The 26,662-nt window shown below is 39.5% G+C and overlaps 1 protein-coding gene across 1 annotated transcript in view; it reads right to left on the bottom strand.

Moving 5' to 3' along the window:
* Positions 1-6,042: 6,042 nt before the first annotated feature.
* Positions 6,043-26,662, bottom strand: part of LOC135570971 (NLR family CARD domain-containing protein 3-like) — a 21,768-nt gene continuing 1,148 nt past the window's right edge. The window contains 11 exon segments of the mRNA XM_065016794.1: positions 6,043-7,865; positions 8,271-8,317; positions 8,508-8,681; positions 11,083-11,256; positions 11,543-13,058; positions 13,061-13,342; positions 13,719-13,947; positions 14,078-14,162; positions 14,436-14,552; positions 17,014-17,130; positions 25,877-25,975. Coding sequence (XP_064872866.1) covers positions 7,342-7,865; positions 8,271-8,317; positions 8,508-8,681; positions 11,083-11,256; positions 11,543-13,058; positions 13,061-13,342; positions 13,719-13,947; positions 14,078-14,162; positions 14,436-14,552; positions 17,014-17,130; positions 25,877-25,959 — 3,348 coding nt within the window. The 5' untranslated portion in view covers positions 25,960-25,975 and the 3' untranslated portion in view covers positions 6,043-7,341.

Genomic DNA, 26,662 nt, shown 5'->3' with positions numbered 1-26,662 from the left:
AGTAAAGAACTGTGGAAGTGGATGGCAATGGAATGGTAATGGAATGGTAATGGAATGGTGATGGAATGGTGATGGAATGGTGATGGAATGGTAATGGAATGGTGATGGAATGGTAAACAGAATGGTAGTGGAATGGTGATGGAATGGTAGTGGAATGGTAGTGGAAAGGTAGTGGAATGGTAAACAGAATGGTAGTGGAATGGTGATGGAATGGTAGTGGAAAGGTAGTGGAATGGTAAACAGAATGGTAGTGGAATGGTGATGGAATGGTAGTGGAATGGTAAACAGAATGGTAGTGGAATGGTGATGGAATGGTAGTGGAATGGTAAACAGAATGGTAGTGGAAAGGTAGTGGAATGGTAAACATAATGGTAGTGGAATGGTAAACATAATGGTAGTGGACTGGTGATGGAATGGTGATGGAATAGTGATGGAATGGTAGTGGAAAGGTAGTGGAATGATGATGGAATGGTGATGGAATGGGAATGGAAAGGTAGTGGAATGATGATGGAATGGAAAACAGAATGGTAGTGGAATGGAAAGCAGAATGGTAATGGAAAGGTAGTGGAATGATGATGGAATGGAAAACAGAATGGTAGTGGAATGGTAAACAGAATGGTAGTGGAATGGTGATGGAATGGAAAACAGAATGGTAGTGGAATGGTAAACATAATGGTAGTGGAATGGTAAACATAATGGTAGTGGAATGGTAAACATAATGGTAGTGGAATGGTGATGGAATGGTAATGGAATGGTGATGGATTGGTAGTGGAATGGTAATGGAATGGTGATGGAATGGTGATGGAAGACTGACAGTACAGACAGAGATGTTCCTCTCTGTAACTGCTAGATGGAGACTGACAGTACAGACAGAGATGTTACTCTCTGTAACTGCTAGATGGAGACTTACAGTACAGACAGAGATGTTACTCTCTGTAACTGCTAGATGGAGACTGACAGTATTGTAGAGATGTTCCTCTCTGTAACTGCTAGATGGAGACTGACAGTATTGTAGAGATGTTCCTCTCTGTAACTGCTAGATGGAGACTGACAGTATTGTAGAGATGTTCCTCTCTGTAACTGCTAGATGGAGACTGACAGTATTGTAGAGACAGAGATGTTCCTCTCTGTAACTGCTAGATGGAGACTGACAGTATTGTAGAGACAGAGATGTTCCTCTCTGTAACTGCTAGATGTAGACTGACAGTATTGTAGAGACAGAGATGTTCCTCTCTGTAACTGCTAGATGGAGACTGACAGTATTGTAGAGACAGAGATGTTCCTCTCTAACTGCTAGATGGAGACTGACAGTACAGACAGAGATGTTCCTCTCTGTAACTGCTAGATGGAGACTGACAGTATTGTAGAGACAGAGATGTTCCTCTAACTGCTAGATGGAGACTGACAGTACAGACAGAGATGTTCCTCTCTCTAACTGCTAGATGGAGACTGACAGTATTGTGTGACCTGCAGAGTGGAAAGGATGGGCAGATGTCCTTTCAGGTCACACACGGAGGGTTTGAGAGGCAGGTTTATGGTTCCCCCTAGACTCTCAGGAGTTAACACACACAGGTCAGGGAGGGTTTGAGAGGCAGGTTTATGGTTCCCCCTAGACTCTCAGGAGTTAACACACACAGGTCAGGGAGGGTTTGAGAGGCAGGTTTATGGTTCCTCCTAGACTCTCAGGAGTTAACACACACAGGTCAGGGAGGGTTTGAGAGGCAGGTTTATGGTTCCCCCTAGACTCTCAGGAGTTAACACACACAGGTCAGGGAGGGTTTGAGAGGCAGGTTTATGGTTCCCCCTAGACTCTCAGGAGTTAACACACACACGGAGGGTTTGAGAGGCAGGTTTATGGTTCCCCCTAGACTCTCAGGAGTTAACACACACAGGTCAGGGAGGGTTTGAGAGGCAGGTATATGGTTCCTCCTAGACTCTCAGCTCTGGTTGTGGTTGATTGGTAGTGGTGTGGACAGCTTTGGGTTGTGAGGTGCTGACAACAGTCACCGACAGGGAGTTCGTAACAGAGGTGTTTTCCAAAATCATTGTTAACCTTTTCAAGTAAAACTTTAATTTCAAATTGAAACCAAGATGACTGCTTTAATACATTACAATATAAACAGCAGGCTATAGTCCTATTTCAATCATACTGAAATACATTTAACTTGTCCATTCGCTTTGTGTGATTATTCTGATGAAGGCTGAAACGTTAATCTTTTAACCTTGATTAAATAAAACAAATCATTTTCCAGGCCACACATCATCAAATATACTGAGACAAATTACAGACAGTAGCCTACAAGTAGCAAAACAGAAGTCAATTGATTGAACATGAAATGCACCCAATCCAGTACTCAACTGATAAACCATGTGATTCTTTGTTTAGCGGGGATCTTCTGTGTATAACGTGACGCAGGAGGGCAGATAAGCATCTAACGATGCATTTCCCTGCTCTATGCCTGGGCTGAGGCAGGAGGTACATTACAACTGTTTTCAGGTGCAACCTGAATAACCATGGTTTTCCCTGCTCTATGCCTGGGCTGAGGCAGGAGGTATATTACAACTGTTTTCAGGTCCAACCTGAATAACCATGGTTTTCCCTGCTCTATGCCTGGGCTGAGGCAGGAGGTACATTACAACTGTTTTCAGGTGCAACCTGAATAACCATGGTTTTCCCTGCTCTATGCCTGGGCTGAGGCAGGAGGTATATTACAACTGTTTTCAGGTGCAACCTGAATAACCATGGTTTTCCCTGCTCTATGCCTGGGCGGAGGCAGGAGGTACATTACAACTGTTTTCAGGTGCAACCTGAATAACCATGGTTTTCCCTGCTCTATGCCTGGGCTGAGGCAGGAGATACATTACAACTGTTTTCAGGTGCAACCTGAATAACGATGGTTTTGGGAAAGAGATTTAACGATGCTACTATGAAGGTTAACTTTGCCTTAATATGCGGTTGGGAAACTGGTCCCAGATCAGTTCACAGAACATTATATTATTTATTAAATGTGTTTATGTGACCTTCATTTAACTGGGTCAGTTAAGAACAAATTCTTCTTTACAATGACGTCCGACACCGGCCAAACCTGGACGACACTGGGCCAAACCTGGACGACACTGGGCCAAACCTGGACGACACTGGGCCAAACCTGGACGACACTGGGCCAAATTGTGCGCCGCCCTATGAGACTCCCAATCACAGCCGGATGTGATACAGCCTGGAATCAAACCAGGGTCTGTAGTGACACCTCTATCACTGTGATGCAGTGCCTTAGACCACTGTGATACAGCCTGGAATCAAACCAGGGTCTGTAGTGACACCTCTATCATTGTGATGCAGTGCCTTAGACCACTGTGATACAGCCTGGAATCAAACCAGGGTCTGTAGTGACACCTCTATCACTGTGATGCAGTGCCTTAGACCGCTGCGACCACTCAGATGCCCATTATAGGCCCTACCAGTAGGTAGGAAGGTTCTTAACGATGAACTGAGCTTTAATATGCTGTTGGGAAAACGGTCTCAGATCAGTTCAAATAACGTTGCAGCAGGACAGAGCATGTAGCCTAGGCCTGATAACTGATCAGAGCTCAAACCTACTCTGACTATTGAATGTCTGATGACAACCTAACTTTCTGTTCCCCCCTCTTTCTTCAGCAAGCTTTGTTCTGCCTTTATCTAGGCTGGTAGTGATGGAGAGATGAGACCTGGGTTCTATCAGGTGGTCTATATATATATATATATATATATATATAGTGGCAGTAGTAGTGGCTGGTAGTGATGGAGAGATGAGACCTGGGTTCTATCAGGTGGTCTATATATATATAGTGGCAGTAGTAGTGGCTAGTAGTGATGGAGAGATGAGACCTGGGTTCTATCAGGTGGTCTATATATATATATATAGTGGCAGTAGTAGTGGCTGGTAGTGATGGAGAGATGAGACCTGGGTTCTATCAGGTGGTCTATGTGTATATATATATAGTAGCAGTAGTAGTGGCTGGTAGTGATGGAGAGATGAGACCTGGGTTCTATCAGGTGATCTATGTATATATATATATATAGTAGCAGTAGTAGTGGCTGGTAGTGATGGAGAGATGAGACCTGGGTTCTATCAGGTGGTCTATATATATATATAGTAGCAGTAGTAGTGGCTAGTACTGATAGAGAGATGAGACCTGGGTTCTATCAGGTGGTCTATATATATATATATATATATATATATATATATATATATATATATATATATATAATGGCAGTAGTAGTGGCTAATAGTGATGGAGAGATGAGACCTGGGTTCTATCAGTGTGTGGGAGAGGGGGAGCAGAGAGAGAGAGCAGAGAGGGCAGAGAGAGAGAACAGAGAGGGCAGAGAGAGAGAACAGAGAGGGCAGAGAGAGAGAGCAGAGAGAGCAGAGAGAGAGGGCAGAGAGAGAGAGCAGAGAGAGCAGAGAGAGAGGGCAGAGAGAGCTGAAAGCAGAGAGACAGATCAGGGAGAGCAGAGGGCAGAGAGAGCAGAGGGAGAGAGAGAAAGCAGAGATCAGAGGAAGTGAGAGAGCAGAGAACAGAGAGAAGAGAGAGAAGAGATGGCAGAGAGAGAGCAGAGAACAGAGAAAAGAGAGCAGAGAACAGAGAGAGAAAGAGCAGAGGGAGCAGAGAGAGAGCGAGCAGAGAGCAGGCTGAGAAAGCAAAGAGAGAGTGAGAGAGCAGAGAGTGAGAGGACAGTGAGCAGAGAGTGCAGAGAAAAGAGTGCAGAGAGAGCAGAGAACAGAGAGAAGAGAGAGCAGAGAGAAGAGAGAGCAGAGAGAGAGGGAGCAGAGAGAGAGCGAGCAGAGAGCAGGCTGAGAAAGCAAAGAGAGAAGAGAGAAGAGAGCAGAGAACAGAGACCTCTGTTGCTATAGTGACCCTGCATTACAACACTCTGTTACTATAGTGACCCTGCATCACAACACTCTGTTGCTATAGTGACCCTGCATCACAACACTGCGTTGCTATAGTGACCATGTATCACAACACTATGTTGCTATGGTGACCCTGCATCACAACACTATGTTGCTATTGTGAACCTGCATTACAACACTCTGTTACTATAGTGACCCTGCATCACAACACTCTGTTGCTATAGTAACCCTGCATCACAACACTATGTTGCTATAGTGACCCTGCATTACCACACTATGTTGCTATAGTGACCCTGCATTACCACACTATGTTGCTATAGTGACCCTGCATCACAACACTATGTTGCTATAGTAACCCTGCATCACAACACTCTGTCGCTATAGTGACCCTGCATTACTCTGTTGTACAATTTGTTTAATTCTATTCCACATATTTAATTGTTTTGTATTTCATTTCATATTTGCTTCATGTTTCAACCAGTCGCAGGTTAACATCAACCTGACAGAGGAAACGTAAAATCAATAAACAAACTGTTTTCACAATTAACAAGCTTTTCTTGTTTCAAGTATGTTTTATTATGAAAAGTACAATATATACTTGTATACTTGTACAACTATGGAGCGTAGGTCCATATATAATTGTATAATTAGTTTTTCAACATAAAAGACAACACACGATCACATTGGTATTTTAACAGTGTTGTTGTAAGAGGTCCTCACAACTTTTACACCTGCATTGTTTGCTGTTTGGGGTTTTAGGCTGGGTTTCTGTACAGCACTTTGAGATATCAGCTGATGTACGAAGGGCTATATAAATAAATTTGATTTGATTTGATTTGATTTAGAAAGACGCGCATGTGTGTGTCCAGAGTGTGTGTGTCCAGAGTGTGTGTGTGACCAGTGTGTGTGTGTGAGTGTGTGTGTCCAGTGTGTGTGTGTCCAGTGTGTCCAGTGTGTGTGTGTGTGTCCTGTGTGTATATGTTTGTCCACTGTGTTTGTGTGTGTATTTGTCCAGTGTGTGTCTGTGTGTCCAGTGTGTGTGTGTGTGTCTAGCGTGTGTGTGTGTGTTCAGTGTGTGTGTGTCTGTGCCCAGCGTGTGTGTGTATTTTTGTTTGTCCAGTGTGTGTGTGTATGTGTGTGTTGTCCAGTGTGTGTATTTTTGTTTGTCCAGTGTGTGTGTGTGTGTGTGTGTTTGTCCAGTGTGTGTGTGTGTGTGTTTGTCCAGTGTGTGTGTGTGTTTGTGTGTTTATGTTTGTCCAATGTGTGTGTGTGTGTGTGTGTGTGTGTGTTTTTGTTTGTTCAGTGTGTGTGTGTGTGTGTGTGTTTTTGTCCAGTGTGTGTGTGTGTCCAGCGTGTGTGTGTGTGTGTGTGTTTGTCCAATGTGTGTATGTGTGTGTTCAGTGTGTGTGTGTGTGTTCAGTGTGTGTGTGTGTGTGTGTCCAGTGTGTGTGTGTGTCCAGTGTGTGTGTGTGTGTGCAATGTGTGTGTGTGTCCAGTGTGTATCCAGTGTGTGTGTGAGTCCAGTGTGTATCCAGTGTGTGTGTGTGTGTGTGTGTTCAGTGTGTGTGTGTGTGTGTGTCCAGTGTGTGTGTGTGTGTCCAGAGTGTGTGTGTCCAGAGTGTGTGTGTGACCAGTGTGTGTGTGTGTGTGTGTGTGTCCAGTGTGTCCAGTGTGTGTGTGTGTGTGTCCAGTGTGTGTGTGTGTGTCCTGTGTGTATATGTTTGTCCACTGTGTTTGTGTGTGTATTTGTCCAGTGTGTGTCTGTGTGTCCAGTGTGTGTGTGTGTGTCTAGCGTGTGTGTGTGTGTTCAGTGTGTGTGTGTCTGTGCCCAGCGTGTGTGTGTATTTTTGTTTGTCCAGTGTGTGTGTATGTGTGTGTGTTTGTGTGTTTGTCCAGTGTGTGTATTTTTGTTTGTCCAGTGTGTGTGTGTGTGTGTGTGTTTGTCCAGTGTGTGTGTGTGTGTGTTTGTCCAGTGTGTGTGTGTGTTTGTGTGTTTATGTTTGTCCAATGTGTGTGTGTGTGTGTGTGTGTTTTTTGTTTGTTCAGTGTGTGTGTGTGTGTGTGTTTTTTGTCCAGTGTGTGTGTGTGTCCAGCGTGTGTGTGTGTGTGTGTGTTTGTCCAATGTGTGTATGTGTGTGTTCAGTGTGTGTGTGTGTGTGTTCAGTGTGTGTGTGTGTGTGTGTCCAGTGTGTGTGTGTGTCCAGTGTGTGTGTGTGTGTGCAATGTGTGTGTGTGTCCAGTGTGTATCCAGTGTGTGTGTGAGTCCAGTGTGTATCTAGTGTGTGTGTGTGTGTGTGTGTTCAGTGTGTGTGTGTGTGTGTGTCCAGCGTGTGTGTGTGTGTCCAGTGTGTGTCCAGCGTGTGTTTGTTTCCAGTGTGTGTGTGTGTGTGTGTGTGTGTGTGTGTGTGTGTGTGTGTGTGTGTGTGTGTGTGTGTCAGGTTATTGTTTACAGGTACACCGAGGAGTCATAATAAACCCAAAACCCTGGATAGAGGGGCTCAGTGAATGTGGAGGTGAATGTGAACAGGTGGGTCAGTGTGTCAGAGGAGGCTCTATAGAAGGACAGAGTGCCGGCTGGCCAGTCCAGATACACTCCTATTCTGTGGGAGCTGGAGGAGGGGACGTCTATGGTAGTGGGTTTATTATTGTGCCTGGCAGAGTAATGATTGTCAGAGCAGAACAGACTCCAGGACTTGTCATTGGATCCAAGCCAACAGTCCTTATCCCTTCCTCTCCTGTTGATTCCTTTATATGTCACTCCTATATCAGCCTCTCTCCCACTCCACTCTACCTCCCAGTAACAGCGCCCAGTCAGACCCTCTCTACACAACACCTGTTCACAGTCCTCAAATCTCTCTGGGTGATCAGGATACGGCTGCTCCTCTGTCCTACATGTCACCTTTCTGTTCCCCTCAGACAGAGAGAGGCGTCTGTTTACTGTGTTTAGGTCCAGTGTGAGATCACAGACATCTGATGGATGAAACCAGACACAATATTAGAAATCATCATCATTCACATTAGAATGTTAACTCACTTTTCACTAATTCATTTAATGTAGATGTTTCTAGGTATCAAAAGGAGAAGTTAAGGTAACTTGAGACTTGTTGAATGATCATATGTTATACTGTATGGTAATATAAAACACACTTATTCACATTAATTACACACACACACACACACACACACACACACACACACACACACACATTGTCAAAGCAACTCTTTGTAAGCTTTGGTGTCCCTGATTTCTGCTTCTGTAGAACTACAGCTGATATTTAATATGACCAAGTAAGTAATGATGTTGGTCTTTGACTTTGACTTAACTTGAATTAAGACTTATTCTTAGTCATATTCTTCACAGCAGTCAACACTCACATTTTCTAGGCCCAGGTTTCATTCTGTTCTCTCCACTATGTTCCACACTGTAGCGGTAAGCAGAAGAACAGACAGTCATTGACGGATACACCTGAACTCACACACACACACACACACACACACACACACACACACACACACACACACACACACAAGTGGTGGTCAGAATGTTTGTCTTAACTAGCCTGATAAGTCAAACATGTCTGATATGAACATTGACATAAACCCTCTTCATACTTGAGTTTCTCCAGTCTGCAGTGTGGATCCTCCAGTCCAGCAGAGAGCAGTCTGACTCCTGAGTCTCCTGGGTGATTGTAGCTCAGATCCAGCTCTCTCAGGTGTGAGGGGTTTGACCTCAGAGCTGAGACCAGAGAAGCACAGCCTTCCTCTGTGACTAGACAGCCTGACAGCCTGCAAAGAGTCAAATCATATTAAAATCACACTGATATTCTTTGGTGGTGAAAATAGTGGCAGTATATTTTTTCAACATATTCAGATATATCAGTGTCCTGAAACCTTCCATATCTATTCATAAAATAGTGTATCATCATAAAAAATGACAAATTATCAAAGTATTGCCTGCAGATAGAAACATGTATAGTACAAATATTATAGTAGACTGACCAGACCAGTTTAAAAAGCAGTATCAGTCAGAAGACAGACAGTGAGGAATCAGATTTAGATTGTATTGAGTATACAGTCCACACCATATCTATTTTGCCAGTGAAGCTAACATTTTAAATGTGTGGAAGAATCATGAATAATAATGAGTGGGAAAGTTACAGAGGTTACAACAAAACATGGTAACCTCTCACCATTACCAATAACAGAGACTACAACAAAACATGCTAACCTCTCACCATTACCAATAACAGAGACTACAACAAAACATGCTAACCTCTCACCATTACCAATAACAGAGGCTACAACACAACATGTTAACCTCTCACCATTACCAATAACAAAGGCTACAACAAAACATACTAACCTCTCACCATTACCAATAACAGAGGCTTCAACAAAACATACTAACCTCTCACCATTACCAATAACAGAGTCTTCAACAAAACATGCTAACCTCCTACCATTGCCAGTAACAGAGACTACAACAAAACATGCTAACCTCTCACCATTACCAATAACAGAGTCTACAACAAAACATGCTAACCTCTCACCATTACCAATAACAGAGTCTACAACAAAACATGCTAACCTCTCACCATTACCAATAACAGAGTCTACAACAAAACGTGCTAACCTCTCACCATTACCAATAACAGAGGCTACAACAAAACATGCTAACCTCTCACCATTACCAATAACAGAGACCACAACAAAACATACTAACCTCTCACCATTACCAATAACAGAGTCTACAACAAAACATGCTTTCCTCTCACCATGACCAATAACAGAGGCTACAACAAAACATGCTAACCTCTCACCATTACCAATAACAGATGCTACAACAAAACATGCTAACCTCACACCATTACCAATAACAGAGGCTACAACAAAACATGCTAACCTCTCACCATTACCAATAACAGAGACTACAACAAAACATGCTAACCTCTCACCATTACCAATAACAGAGTCTACAACAAAACATGCTAACCTCTCACCATTACCAATAACAGAGGCTACAACAAAACATGCTAACCTCTCACCATTACCAATAACAGAGGCTACAACAAAACATACTAACCTCTCACCATTACCAATAACAGAGGCTACAACAAAACATACTAACCTCTCACCATTACCAATAACAGAGGCTTCAACAAAACATACTAACCTCTCACCATTACCAATAACAGAGTCTTCAACAAAACATGCTAACCTCCTACCATTGCCAGTAACAGAGACTACAACAAAACATGCTAACCTCTCACCATTACCAATAACAGAGTCTACAACAAAACATGCTAACCTCTCACCATTACCAATAACAGAGTCTACAACAAAACGTGCTAACCTCTCACCATTACCAATAACAGAGGCTACAACAAAACATGCTAACCTCTCACCACTACCAATAACAGAGACCACAACAAAACATACTAACCTCTCACCATTACCAATAACAGAGTCTACAACAAAACATGCTTTCCTCTCACCATGACCAATAACAGAGGCTACAACAAAACATGCTAACCTCTCACCATTACCAATAACAGATGCTACAACAAAACATGCTAACCTCACACCATTACCAATAACAGAGGCTACAACAAAACATGCTAACCTCTCACCATTACCAATAACAGAGGCTACAACAAAACATGCTAACCTCTCACCATTACCAATAACAGAGACTACAACAAAACATGCTAACCTCTCACCATTACCAATAACAGAGTCTACAACAAAACATGCTAACCTCTCACCATTACCAATAACAGAGTCTACAACAAAACATGCTAACCTCTCACCATTACCAATAACAGAGGCTACAACAAAACATGCTAACCTCTCACCATTACCAATAACAGAGACTACAACAAAACATGCTAACCTCTCACCATTACCAATAACAGATGCTACAACAAAACATGCTAACCTCACACCATTACCAATAACAGAGGCTACAACAAAACATGCTAACCTCTCACCATTAACCTCAAATAAAAGGTGACATTCTGTACTGTCACCTAATATGAAACATTATATCTCAAATCCAAAATGCGCCAAATTTAAAACTGTAAGCTTCACTGTCCAAACACATGTGGTGTGGGCTATGTGTTTCTGGTAAACACATGTGGATCGGGTGAACAGTTATCACTTGTTGACCAACTACAGGAATACTGACCTCAGAGTCTCCAGTTTACAGTGGGGATTCCCCAGTCCAGCAGAGAGCAGCTTCACTCCTGAATCCTTCAGGTCATTGTTACTCAGATCCAGCTCTCTCAGGTGTGAGGGGTTTGACTTAAGAGCTGAGACCAGAGAATCACAGCCTTCCTTTGTGACTCCACAACCTGACAGCCTGACCAAGAGATCATCATGACTTCACAAACACACTGTTAATTTAACACCAGTAGTGTAGAAGGACAATGGCAGATGCATTTGGGTTATTCTCTCAAAGAACATATAGATTCATCTTCCGTTTCCTAGAATTGTATGGTCATATTGTTATACTAATGTGAAAATCAATGAATTTATTCAATATGTTTTTCAAAATAATATTATATACATATTATAATACATATTTTTCTCTAAACTGAATATTTCTTCCTGATGATTAGTTCTTAAATGTCATTTTATTTACTCACAGAACAGCTCTGGAGGCTTTGACCACTGGCAGCAGCCTCAGAAGACCTTCCTCTGTTCTGGAGTATTTCTTCAGGTCAAACACATCCAGCTCCTTTTCTGAAGTCAGCAACACAAAGACCAGAGCTGACCACTGTGCAGGTGACAGTTTGGCTCGAGAGAGACTTCCAGATCTCAGGAAGCTTTGAATCTCCTCCACTAGAGAACGGTCATTCAGTTCATTCAGACAGTGGAACAGATTGATGCTCCTCTCTGGAGAGGGATTCTCCCTGATCTTCTCCTTGATGTACTTGACTGTTTCTTCATGGCTCTGTGAGCTGCTTCTTGTCTTTGTCAGTAGACCTCGTAAGTGCTTCTGATTGGACTCCAGTGAGAGGCCTAGAAGGAAGCGGAGGAAAAGGTCCAGGTTTCCCGTCTCACTTTGTAAGGCTTTATCCACAGCACTCTTGTAGAAAGTAACTTCAGTAACTTTAGGCTTCTCTCTGAAGAGCGACGAAAAGTATCTGAACATTGATTGAGGTTCATCCATGAGATTCTCATTGTTGTTGATGAATGAGAGGAACACATATACAGCAGCCAGAAACTCCTGAATGCTCAGATGAACAAAGCAGTACACCTTGTCCTGGTACAGCCCACATTCCTCTTTAAAGAGCTGTGTGCACAATCCTGAGTACACTGAGGCTTCATTGACATCAATGCCAGCCTCCTTCAGGTCTCCTTCATAGAAAATCAGATTGCCCTTCACAAGCTGTTGAAAAGCCAGTTTTCCCAGTGACAGAATGCTCTCTTTATTCCAGTGTGGACCTGTCTCATCTTTCCCAAGATACTTTTCATTCTTCTGTTTGGTATGAAACACCACAAGGTGTGTGTACATCTCAGTCAGAGTCTTGGGCATCTCTTCTCTCTTATGTTTCAACATGTGTTCAAGGACTGTTGCAGAAATCCAACAGAAGACTGGAATGTGGCACATGATGTGGAGGCTCCTTGATGTCTTTATGTGTGAGATGATTCTGCTGGCCAGGTCCTCATCACTGAATCTCTTCCTGAAGTACTCCTCCTTCTGTGGGTCATTGAACCCTCGTACCTCAGTCACCTGGTCAACACACCCTGAAGGGATCTTATTGGCTGCTGCAGGTCGGGTAGTTATCCAGAGGAGAGCAGAGGGAAGCAGATTTCCCTTGATGAGATTTGTCAGCAGAACATCCACTGAGGTTGACTCTGTGACGTCCCAACAGATCTTGTTCTTCTGGAAGTCTAGGGGCAGTCGGCACTCATCCAGACCATCAAAGATGAACAGAACTTTGTACTTGTTGTAGATGGAGATTCCTGATTGTTTGGTTTCCATTGAGAAGTGATTAAGAAGTTCAATGAAAGTGTGTCTGTCCTCTTTCATCAAATTCAGCTCCCGAAAAGGGAATGAAAATACAAATTGGACATCCTGATTTGCTTTTCCTTCAGCCCAGTCCAGAATGAACTTCTGCACAGAGACTGTTTTTCCAATGCCAGCGACTCCTTTGTCAGCACAGTTCTGATAGGTTTGTCTTGTCCAGTTAAGGGTTTGAAGATGTCGTTACATTTGATTGCAGTCTCTGGTCTTGCTTGTTTCCTGGTCGTTGTCTCAATCTGTCTCAGCTCATGTTCATTATTGACCTCTCCTGTTCCACCCTCTGTGATGTAGAGCTCTGTGTAGATCTTGTTGAGAAGTGTTGGGTTTCCTTGTTTAGCGATCCCCTCAAATACACATTGAAACTTCTTCTTTAGATTAGATTTGAGTTCACGTTGGCAAATCACAGCAAGCTCATCTGAATCTAGAAATAACACAGAGGATATTAATATTACGTCTGTTTTAATGTCTACAGTATTGTAGGACTGTTATAAAGTTGTAAATTATAATAATGTATTCTCTAAACTGACTGTATAAATGTGTAAATGTTTTCATAATGCATTACAGACTGGTGTGACTGATTATATTATTATTGGTATTATTGATGGTATTATTAATGTTCTCTCTCTAAATGAATCACCACAACACATCCCTGCTGCTACTTGATGAGGTCACTAGGTGTTGTGTTAAGGCTGCTACAATATCATTGAGTTACACAGCTACTTTAGCTGTACTTTAGCTACAGCTTTTAAATGTTATAAAACACCATTTAACATGAGGCAGACAGATCTTACATTTCTCCAGTGTGTCAGCAAGCTCCTTCTGGTTCATTTTCCTCAGGATGTGCAGTGTGATCTTCAGAGCCCCCTCTCTGGCACTGCTCTCCTGCTGCTCATCTTCAGCATCCACCACTTCCTTATCCTGCTTCTGACTCTCAAAGCCTTCTGGGAATTCTGGACTAAGAATCCTCTTGAACATCTTCAGCTCGTTCTTCACAAATGTCATAATTTTATCTTCAAGCATCTGGAATAAATTAAGTAAATAAGTTAAGCAAGAGAATAAAATGCTTTCTCATTAACACATTAATGAATGATTGACAGATCAACTTTACTTGAGGTAAACAAAAACAAATGTACATAACAGGACCACATACAGTGAATATGGAGTCCAGGTCTGTTTGATGACTCTGGGAAGACTGACCACTGAGAATCTCTGACTCTGATCTCTCCTGTTGGTTTCTGTGGACAAAACATTAGATTACATCTCCTCATCCAGGGAGTACACACACACACGCACATGCACACACACACACACACACACACACACACACACACACACACACACACGGAAGGAATGTTGTGTTTGTTTAATTGTTTTAGGACTATGAGAATGGACAAAAGGATTAGCATATGGATTATGAAAACAACAACAATAAATGGGAAAATGGGAGGAGAAATGACTAGAGACAGTGTTGTTTAACTCACTGACCAGGACCCATGAGTTCTTCTTACCTTTGTTCAGTAGAAAAGTCTCCCTCTCTAAACCTCATAGGTTGTTCCATAGACCAGTCACTCTTCATGGACACACAGCTGGGAACAGGGGAGGCTGGTCTCTCCTGCTTGATTGGTCTTCAACACAACAGAGACAAACATTACATCTCTCATCTACTCTGAGCTCAGATGGGGAAACATAAGAGTTTCATTCCAAAACACTATATATCACTTTTCAGAAATGTTAGTAAATTAGCTTTTATTGTTCAAAGCATTTCTGAAAGAGATTGGTGTGTTTTTTCTCTATCTAATCATGGTATGGGATTGTTCACCATCTAATCATGGGGTTGTTCACTATCTAATCATGGGGTTGTTCACTATCTAATCATGGGGTTGTTCACTATCTAATCATGGGGTTGTTCACTATCTAATCATGGGGTTGTTCACTATCTAATCATGGGGTTGTTCACTATCTAATCATGGGATTGTTCACTATCTAATCATGGGGTTGTTCACTATCTAATCATGGGGTTGTTCACTATCTAATCATGGGGTTGTTCACTATCTAATCATGGGATTGTTCACTATCTAATCATGGGGTTGTTCACTATCTAATCATGGGATTGTTCACTATCTAATCATGGGGTTGTTCACTATCTAATCATGGGGTTGTTCACTATCTAATCATGGGGTTGTTCACTATCTAATCATGGGGTTGTTCACTCTCAAATGTTACCGCCGGAATAATGAGGCTATAAGGAGTACCAGTACTGAGTCAATGTGCAGGGTACCAGGTAGTTGAGGTAATAATGAGACTATAAGGAGTACCAGTACTGAGTCAATGTGCAGGGGTACCAGGTAGTTGAGGTAATAATGAGACTATAAGGAGTACCAGTACTGAGTCAATGTGCAGGGTACCAGGTAGTTGAGGTAATAATGAGACTATAAGGAGTACCAGTACTGAGTCAATGTGCAGGGTACCAGGTAGTTGAGGTAATAATGAGACTATAAGGAGTACCAGTACTGAGTCAATGTGCAGGGTACCAGGTAGTTGAGGTAATAATGAGACTATAAGGAGAACCAGTACTGAGTCAATGTGCAGGGTACCAGGTAGTTGAGGTAATAATGAGACTATAAGGAGTACCAGTACTGAGTCAATGTGCAGGGTACCAGGTAGTTGAGGTAATAATGAGACTATAAGGAGAACCAGTACTGAGTCAATGTGCAGGGTACCAGGTAGTTGAGGTAATAATGAGACTATAAGGAGTACCAGTACTGAGTCAATGTGCAGGGTACCAGGTAGTTGAGGTAATAATGAGACTATAAGGAGTACCAGTACTGAGTCAATGTGCAGGGTACCAGGTAGTTGAGGTAATAATGAGACTATCAGGAGAACCAGTACTGAGTCAATGTGCAGGGTACCAGGTAGTTGAGGTAATAATGAGGCTATAAGGAGTACCAGTACTGAGTCAATGTGCAGGGTACCAGGTAGTTGAGGTAATAATGAGGCTATAAGGAGTACCAGTACTGAGTCAATGTGCAGGGTACCAGGTAGTTGAGGTAATAATGAGACTATAAGGAGTACCAGTACTGAGTCAATGTCCAGGGGTACCAGGTAGTTGAGGTAATAATGAGACTATAAGGAGAACCAGTACTGAGTCAATGTCCAGGGGTACCAGGTAGTTGAGGTAATAATGAGACTATAAGGAGTACCAGTACTGAGTCAATGTGCAGGGTACCAGGTAGTTGAGGTAATAATGAGACTATAAGGAGTACCAGTACTGAGTCAATGTGCAGGGTACCAGGTAGTTGAGGTAATAATGAGACTATAAGGAGTACCAGTACTGAGTCAATGTGCAGGGTACCAGGTAGTTGAGGTAATAATGAGACTATAAGGAGAACCAGTACTGAGTCAATGTGCAGGGTACCAGGTAGTTGAGGTAATAATGAGACTATAAGGAGTACCAGTACTGAGTCAATGTGCAGGGTACCAGGTAGTTGAGGTAATAATGAGACTATAAGGAGAACCAGTACTGAGTCAATGTCCAGGGGTACCAGGTAGTTGAGGTAATAATGAGACTATAAGGAGTACCAGTACTGAGTCAATGTGCAGGGTACCAGGTAGTTGAGGTAATAATGAGACTATAAGGACTACCAGTACTGAGTCAATGTGCAGGGTACCATGTAGTTGAGGTAATAATGAGACTATAAGGAGAACCAGTACTGAGTCAATGTGCAGGGTACCAGGTAGTTGAGGTAATAATGAGACTATAAGGAGAACCAGTACTGAGTCAATGTGCAGGGTACCAGGTAGTTGAGGTAATAATGAGACTATAAGGAGTACCAGTACTGAGTCAATGTGCAGGGTACCAGGTAGTTGAGGTAATAATGAGACTATAAGGAGTACCAGTACTGAGTCAATGTGCAGGGTACCAGGTACCACACACACACATACACACACAGTGAGGGAATGTTGTGTTTGTTTAATATTGTTTTAGGACTATGAAAATGGACAAAAGGATTTGGAAAATGGGAGAGGAGAAATGACTAGAGACAGTGTTGTTTAACTCACTGACCAGGACCCATGAGTTCTTCTTACCTTTGTTCAGTAGAAAAGTCTCCCTCTCTAAACCTCATAGGAGGTTCCATAGACCAGTCACTCTTCATGGACACACAGCTGGGAACAGGGGAGGCTGGTCTCTCCTGCTTGATCGGGCTTCAACACAACAGAGACAAACATTACATCTCTCATCTACTCTGAGCTCAGATGGGGAAACATAAGAAGAGTTTCACAAATATAACTGACTTCTAGACGTTAGTTAATGGCATGAGCAGTGTGTCATTTTAAATGACGAAATTAATTTAGCGACGCGAACGTTGTAGTCAGTCTGTCAGCCCCGCTAAAAGGCTGGTGTCGTTACTCTGCCTTCTCCGGGGGATGTTGAGGTAAATTTACTAACCGGGAGGGTTGAATGATGTAATTTATTGGAGGGCTGGAAGACGCACTCTCGAGGTTGTTTACTCACAATATCAGATATTAAGATGATTTTTATAATGAATGTATACTGAGGTTGAGGTTCTGACTAGTGATTATTTACCCGGTGTTCAATACCTGCTATTGAGGCGCCCTGAAAATAATATTCAAAAGTTCGGTCCTTGGACACAGACGGGTTAAACACTAAAGTTACTGTCCATCTGGTGAAGAGAGGAGAACCGGACAGAGGTAGCCAGCATCCGTCATTGAGAGAGGGAGAAGCCGAGCTGTACCGAGTAGCTAGGATAACTAGGATGCTGCTGGTAGAGTAGCTAGCTAGCTTACCGAGCTGTACCGACTAGCTAGCAGGTCGTTCGTTGGTCTCTCGTCTCGATGATGAATCCGGTGAACCACAAAATGAAACAAGGACAGAGAGTGAAAAGGATCTGGCTACACTCATACTGTCCCTGACCATAAAGAAAAATACAAATTAAACAATAAACTTCGGCGTCTCAACACTGTAACAAACTCCGTCGTTGTTCCCCAAGATCACCTCAGTCCACTCTGCGCGTAACCGGACAATATCCTTGGCGCCACACAGAACGTGGACGCGGACGGTTCTGTACGGGGACGCGGACATTTCAGAACGCGGACATGAGCAGTGCAACACAATCAACTGAACCCAGTCTTTACAGTGGGTTACATTAGTAATATTCATTTTTTATTATTATGTAAAACAAACGTTCTACGTTTTTTATAACAATATGTTGAGATCTGGGTCCATATCCACAAAGTGTCTCAGAGGAGAAAATTGGTCATTTAAGTGCTGAGAATAAAGACATTTTACACTTATGGGTATATGTGGGTGGGTAACTATGCATGAAGTCTCTAGTCCCACCTAGTCAGCAGATATTTTGGACACCTCGTGAGCTGTCCTAAGTAGTTAAGAGTTAACAGCAGCTGTCCTAAGTAGTTAAGAGTTAACAGCAGGTGTCCTAAGTAGTTAAGTGTTAACAGCAGGTGTCCTGAGTAGTTAAGAGTTAACAGCAGGTGTCCTAAGTAGTTAAGTGTTAACAGCAGCTGTCCTAAGTAGTTAAGTGTTAACAGCAGGTGTCCTAAGTAGTTAAGAGTTAACAGCAGGTGTCCTGAGTAGTTAAGTGTTAACAGCAGGTGTCCTGAGTAGTTAAGAGTTAACAGCGGGTGTCCTGAGTAGTTAAGTGTTAACAGCAGCTGTCCTAAGTAGTTAAGAGTTAACAGCAGCTGTCCTAAGTAGTTAAGAGTTAACAGCAGGTGTCCTGAGTAGTTAAGTGTTAACAGCAGCTGTCCTAAGTAGTTAAGAGTTAACAGCAGCTGTCCTGAGTAGTTAAGTGTTAACAGCAGGTGTCCTAAGTAGTTAAGAGTTAACAGCAGGTGTCTTGATAATACTATAGAATAATGCAGTGAGTCAGTGGTTCCTGCGCCACATGTAATTGTTTTGGAGCAGATAAAAATAATGTTTTGATATTTGATATGATCAATACATTAATAATATATGATATGATCTTTTGGCAATGATTTATTTGTAATAATTATGTTTAACAAGTGATACCATGTATGTCTCTAAAGCGTTTTGTCTTCATTTTGGCAGCTTAACTCATGTTTATTCCCCAAGATTAACTCAGGTTTTCACCCAGTGGTTAAGGAGTTGGACCTGTGGCCTAAAGGTGGCTGGTTCAAATGCTTGTAGCCTATAACTGATGCTTCGTGGTCTTATGCTGTCATCTATTGGAAATATTTATCAATTGGTGAGGCAGCTGAGAAATATAGTGTATTTTTCTTGTTAATTCCTTAGATCAGTCTCAAACCTGTCCCACCTACCAATTGCTGGACTTTCACATAGAGGTTTCCAGGTCACTCAGTTCAAACCACATTTGAAAAATAAAACATGTGGCTTGTTGATCAAGTGTTCTGCCTTGCAATAATAAATATAAAATAATAACAAAATAAAAACAGCAAAACGCTGTGACAGGTTTAGATGACCAAAATAATCAAAATGCTGTTTAGTACTATAATGGTATTCACTAACATAGTGTTATTACTAAAATAATTTCTAAAGGTGTTCTAGGCTACCCTAACCTAGGTTTTAACTAGGGTCAGGGGTTAAGGCCAAAATAGGTAACACGTATGGTTAGGGACTAAGGATAAAATTGATTATAGAGTTTCTGTAGAGCTCTTTGTGACATCTGCTGATGTAAAAAGGGCTTTATAAATACATTTGATTGATTGTTAGGTTCAGGGTTTTTAAGGTAAAAAACAGTATGGGTTTATAGCTCTCTTGCTCCTCCCTGTGGCCTTCTGTGGGTACTACATAACCTATTCATGACACCTGATAGGCTCATAATCTGAGGTAGCAACTGCTTCAGATCTACAAATCAGTGAGCTACACCTGTCCATTTGTTTTCTAACTCAGTGAAACTGCGCAGCTTTCACTCAATCCGATGTCTACGAACGAACATTTCGATGCTTATCAAATTACCCAGCAGCCATTTAGAAACAAGTCATCAAAAAAAGTGATGTTTCTTAATTTTAAAAACTTCTTCTGGCTGTTTAAATTGGCCTTATCTTGAAAAAGAGGACAGGGACATTCGTTTTAGTTAGGTGGTATACCTTTTTCTGAAAACAAATATGGTAAACCATGACCAGAAAAGATTTAAGGTTTAGCACTGTGGGTCACCACAACGTGTATCCAGGCGAACATTGATCACGCTCACCAAATAGCTGTAACCCAGTTAATAATAAGTAACCTGACGTCAGAGTTGAAGCTTAATGCCAGCAGGTGTCATTGATACAATAGTGAAGCTGCCATTGTGACGCAGAACAATGAGCTGGGAATAGAACGTTCAGAAGGTGACTTGATTCCACGGAGCTCAATAGAACTAATAGGAGCTGGCAGGGAGAAGAATGACCTAAAATAAGGCCTGTTTTATAGCGATTACTATATAACATAACATAATGTTATGAAACTGGGCTCCATGGCGGATGCAATTAACTAGTTATCAGAAAAAAAAACGTTGTTGTAAATGTCATGTTTCCAGCCTACTTGAGGTGCACCGAAAATAATATTCAAAAGTTTGGTCCTTGGACACATAAGGGTTAAACACTAAAGTTTACTGTCCATCTAGTGAAGAGAGGAGGGGTTAAACACTAAAGTTACCATCCATCTAGTGAAGAGAGGAGGGGTTAAACACTAAAGTTACTGTCCATCTAGTGAAGAGAGGAGGGGTTAAACACTAAAGTTACCGTCCATCTAGTGAAGAGAGGAGGGGTTAAACACTAAAGTTACCGTCCATCTAGTGAAGAGAGGAGGGGTTATACACTAAAGTTACCGTCCATCTAGTGAAGAGAGGAGGGGTTAAACACTAAAGTTACCGTCCATCTAGTGAAGAGAGGAGGGGTTAAACACTAAAGTTACAGTCCATCTAGTGAAGAGAGGAGGGGTTAAACACTAAAGTTACCGTCCATCTAGTGAAGAGAGGAGGGGTTAAGAACGGAGCAGAAGAGACATGTTTGTTGTTTGCTGTAACTAATGGTCAAGGTTGTATTGTAATGTATGTATTGTAATGTAATGTATGTATTGTATTGTATTGTAATGTATTGTAATATATTGTATTGTATTGTATTGTAATGTATTGTATTGTATTGTATTGTAATGTATTGTAATGTATTGTATTGTATTGTAATGTATTGTAATGTATTGTATTGTATTGTATTGTAATGTATGTATTGTAATGTATTGTAATGTATTGTAATATATTGTATTGTATTGTATTGTATTGTATTGTAATGTATTGTATTGTAATGTATGTATTGTAATGTATTGTAATGTATTGTAATATATTGTATTGTATTGTAATGTATTGTATTGTATTGTAATGTATTGTATTGTATTGTAATGTATTGTATTGTATTGTATTGTAATGTATTGTATTGTATTGTAATGTATTGTATTGTAATGTATTGTAATGTATTGTATTGTATTGTATTGTAATGTATGTATTGTAATGTATTGTAATGTATTGTAATATATTGTATTGTATTGTATTGTATTGTAATGTATTGTATTGTATTGTAATGTATGTATTGTAATGTATTGTAATGTATTGTATTGTATTGTAATGTATGTATTGTAATGTATTGTAATGTATTGTATTGTATTGTATTGTATTGTAATGTATTGTATTGTATTGTAATGTATGTATTGTAATGTATTGTAATGTATTGTAATGTATTGTATTGTAATGTATGTATTGTATTGTAATGTATTGTAATGTATTGTATTGTATTGTAATGTATGTATTGTATTGTATTGTATTGTAATGTATTGTATTGTATTGTATTGTAATCTATGTATTGTATTGTATTGTAATGTAATGTATTGTAATATATTGTAATATATTGTAATGTATTGTAATGTATTGTAATGTAATGTGATGTATGTAATGTATTGTAATGTATGTATTGTAATGTATTGTAATGTATGTATTGTAATGTATGTATTGTAATGTATTGTATTGTAATGTATTGTATTGTATTGTAATGTATGTATTGTAATGTATTGTATTGTATTGTATTGTATTGTAATATATTGTATTGTATTGTATTGTATTGTATTGTAATGTATTGTATTGTATTGTATTGTATTGTATTGTATTGTAATGTATTGTAATATATTGTAATGTATTGTATTGTATTGTATTGTAATGTATTGTATTGTATTGTATGTATTGTATTGTATTGTAATGTATTGTATTGTATTGTAATGTAATGTATTGTAATGTATTGTATTGTAATGTATTGTATTGTAATGTATTGTAATGTATTGTATTGTATTGTATTGTAATGTATTGTATTGTATTGTATTGTAATGTAATGTATTGTAATGTATTGTAATGTATTGTATTGTAATGTATTGTAATGTATTGTATTGTATTGTAATGTATTGTAATGTATTGTATTGTAATGTATTGTATTGTATTGTAATGTATTGTAATGTATTGTATTGTAATGTATTGTATTGTAATGTATGTAATGTATGTATTGTAATGTATGTATTGTATTGTATTGTAATGTATGTATTGTATTGTAATGTATTGTATTGTATTGTAATGTATTGTATTGTATTGTAATGTATTGTATTGTATTGTATTGTAATGTAATGTATTGTATTGTATTGTATTGTATTGTAATGTATTGTATTGTATTGTAATGTATTGTAATGTATTGTATTGTAATGTATTGTATTGTAATGTATGTATTGTAATGTATGTATTGTATTGTATTGTAATGTATGTATTGTATTGTAATGTATTGTATTGTAATGTATTGTATGTATTGTATTGTAATATATTGTAATGTAATGTATTGTATTGTAATGTATTGTAATGTATTGTATTGTAATGTATGTATTGTATTGTAATATATTGTAATGTATTGTATTGTAATGTATGTATTGTAATGCCAGAGTTGACGTGGACCATCGTTCAAACAAAGAGATGCCTCCCTGACCACCAGTGTGTTTGGATATAATGAAGATCAATTCAGTGAAGAAGAACCTCTAGAGTTCTGACCAATATATATTCTATATATACTGTATACTCAGACACTTCCTAACCTCCTATAAAGGGTTCTATATATATTCTATATATACTGTATACTCAGACACTTCCTAACCTCCTATAAAGGGTTCTATATATATTCTATATATACTGTATACTCAGACACTTCCTAACCTCCTATAAAGGGTTCTATATATATTCTATATATACTGTATACTCTGACACTTCCTTACCTCCTATAAAGGGTTCTATATATATTCTATATATACTGTATACTCAGACACTTCCTAACCTCCTATAAAGGGTTCTATATATATTCTATATATACTGTATACTCAGACACTTCCTAACCTCCTATAAAGGGTTCTATATATATTCTATATATACTGTATACTCAGACACTTCCTTACCTCCTATAAAGGGTTCTATATATATTCTATATATACTGTATACTCTGACACTTCCTTACCTCCTATAAAGGGTTCTATATATATTCTATATATACTGTATAGTCAGACACTTTGTCACGCCTTGGTCTTAGTATTTTGTGTTTTATTTATTTATTTGGTCAGGCCAGGGTGTGGCATGGGTTTATTATGTGGTGTGTTTTTGTATTGGTGTTTTAGTAGGTATCGGGATTGTGGCTGAGTAGGGTTGTCTAGGAAAGTCTATGGTTGCCTGAGGAGGTTCTTAATCAGAGGCAGGTGATTATCGTTGTCTCTGATTGGGAACCATATTTAGGCAGCCATATTCTTTGAGTGTTTTGTGGGTGATTGTTCCTGTCTTTGTGTTTGCATCAGATAGGGCTGTTTCGGTTTTCACATTTCATTATTTTCTATTTTCTTCATGTATAGTTTTTTCCTTCATTAAAATATCATGAATCATCATTACGCTGCATTTTGGTCCGACTCTCCTTCACCACAAGAGAACCGTTACACACTTCCTAACCTCCTATAAAGGGTTCTATATATATTCTATATATACTGTATACTCAGACACTTCCTAACCTCCTATAAAGGGTTCTATATATATTCTATATATACTGTATACTCTGACACTTCCTAACCTCCTATAAAGGGTTCTATATATATTCTATATATACTGTATACTCTGACACTTCCTAACCTCCTATAAAGGGTTCTATATATATTCTATATATACTGTATACTCTGACACTTCCTAACCTCCTATAAAGGGTTCTATATATATTCTATATATACTGTATACTCAGACACTTCCTAACCTCCTATAAAGGGTTCTATATATATTCTATATATATTGTATACTCAGACAGGCTAACCTCCTATAAAGGGTTCTATATATATTCTATATATACTGTATACTCAGACACTTCCTAACCTCCTATAAAGGGTTCTATATATATTCTATATATACTGTATACTCAGACACTTCCTTACCTCCTATAAAGGGTTCTATATATATTCTATATATACTGTATAGTCAGACACTTTGTCACGCCTTGGTCTTAGTATTTTGTGTTTTCTTTATTTATTTGGTCAGGCCAGGGTGTGGCATGGGTTTGTGTATGGTGTGTATGTATCGGGATTGTGGCTGAGTAGGGTTGTCTAGGAAAGTCTATGGTTGCCTGAGGAGGTTCTTAATCAGAGGCAGGTGATTATCGTTGTCTCTGATTGGGAACCATATTTAGGCAGCCATATTCTTTGAGTGTTTTGTGGGTGATTGTTCCTGTCTTTGTGTTTGCATCAGATAGGGCTGTTTCGGTTTTCACATTTCATTATTTTCTATTTTCTTCATGTATAGTTTTTTCCTTCATTAAAATATCATGAATCATCATCACGCTGCATTTTGGTCCGACTCTCCTTCACCACAAGAGAACCGTTACACACTTCCTAACCTCCTATAAAGGGTTCTATATATATTCTATATATACTGTATACTCAGACACTTCCTAACCTCCTATAAAGGGTTCTATATATATTCTATATATACTGTATACTCTGACACTTCCTAACCTCCTATAAAGGGTTCTATATATATTCTATATATACTGTATACTCAGACACTTCCTAACCTCCTATAAAGGGTTCTATATATATTCTATATATACTGTATACTCTGACACTTCCTTACCTCCTATAAAGGGTTCTATATATATTCTATATATACTGTATACTCAGACACTTCCTAACCTCCTATAAAGGGTTCTATATATATTCTATATATACTGTATACTCAGACACTTCCTAACCTCCTATAAAGGATTCTATATATATTCTATATATACTGTATACTCAGACACTTCCTAACCTCCTATAAAGGGTTCTATATATATTCTATATATACTGTATACTCAGACACTTCCTAACCTCCTATAAAGGGTTCTATATAGAACTTCAGTGGTTCTGTATATTGTAGGAAGATAGAACCCTTTTTGGTTTCAACAGGAGTGAAGAGTGTGTTGATATAACGGATATATTGTCAGAATTCAGCTTGTAACAACGATCAGAATAAAACTATAAAGTTTTGCTGCCAACATATTAGATCATAATTAAGAGGCTAAATGATTGTGTCATGCAAACATTTTATAGAGGTGTGCGTGTGTGTGTGTGTGTGTGTGTGTGTGTGTGTGTGTGTGTGTGTGTGTGTGTGTGTGTGTGTGTGTGTGTGTGTGTGTGTGTGTGTGCTGGTGAGACAACCACATATCACAGTCTAAAATACAAGATACAAACATTCCATTCCAGCTAAATAGCTTTTTGAAAAACAAAAATTCATACACAAAAAACTATGAATTAAAATCTTTTAACAACAATATTTTACAGACAAGGTTCCCCTGAGCAATACTGTCTGATAAATAACACATGTGAAAAAATGGTGGAAACACGTTTTAGAAACAAACAACATTGTAATCTCACCTCTTAGCTTTGGTGTCATGTTCCCCAGAGAGTCTCGTTTTAGAGGCAGGGCCCCCCTTCTTTCTCGCTCCAGAGAGACTCATTTTAGAGAACTGTCCCCTAAACAGAGATCCAACATGTTGGTTGTGGTTAACACAGTGACAACTAAACAGAGATCCAACATGTTGGTTGTGGTTAACACAGTGACAACTAAACAGAGATCCAACATGTTGGTTGTGGTTATTAACACAGTGACTCCTAAACAGAGATCCAACATGTTGGTTGTGGTTATTAACACAGTGACAACTAAACAGAGATCCAACATGTTGGTTGTGGTTAACACAGTGACAACTAAACAGAGATCCAAAATGTTGGTTGTGGTTAATATAATAATAATAATAATAATAATGTCTCACTTTCTCTTTTATTAATTTCTCTCATTCTAGTGTGTTGTTTTGTTCAACAGGTATGATATTATGATGCTGTTACTGAATTCAGTTCATAATATTAATGTTAAGAAAAGTATGTTCAGTGGTTTCATACCAAATTACACAGGAAGCAGGAGCTCATTGGAATTTAGAAAACAACAAATGTTCTGATATTCTGAAAAATGATTTACAATTTGTTTACAAAATGTGACTTGACTACACCCAGTTAGCTATATGAACAACATGTTATTGAATATGACTTGACTACACCCAGTTAGCTATATGAACAACATGTTATTGAATATGACTTGACTACACCCAGTTAGCTATATGAACAACATGTTATTGAATATGACTTGACTACACCCAGTTAGCTATA

The sequence above is a fragment of the Oncorhynchus nerka genome, unplaced genomic scaffold (assembly GCF_034236695.1).
Source record: "Oncorhynchus nerka isolate Pitt River unplaced genomic scaffold, Oner_Uvic_2.0 unplaced_scaffold_869, whole genome shotgun sequence".
NCBI lineage: Eukaryota > Metazoa > Chordata > Actinopteri > Salmoniformes > Salmonidae > Oncorhynchus > Oncorhynchus nerka.
This window is presented reverse-complemented; position numbering and strand designations above follow the sequence as displayed.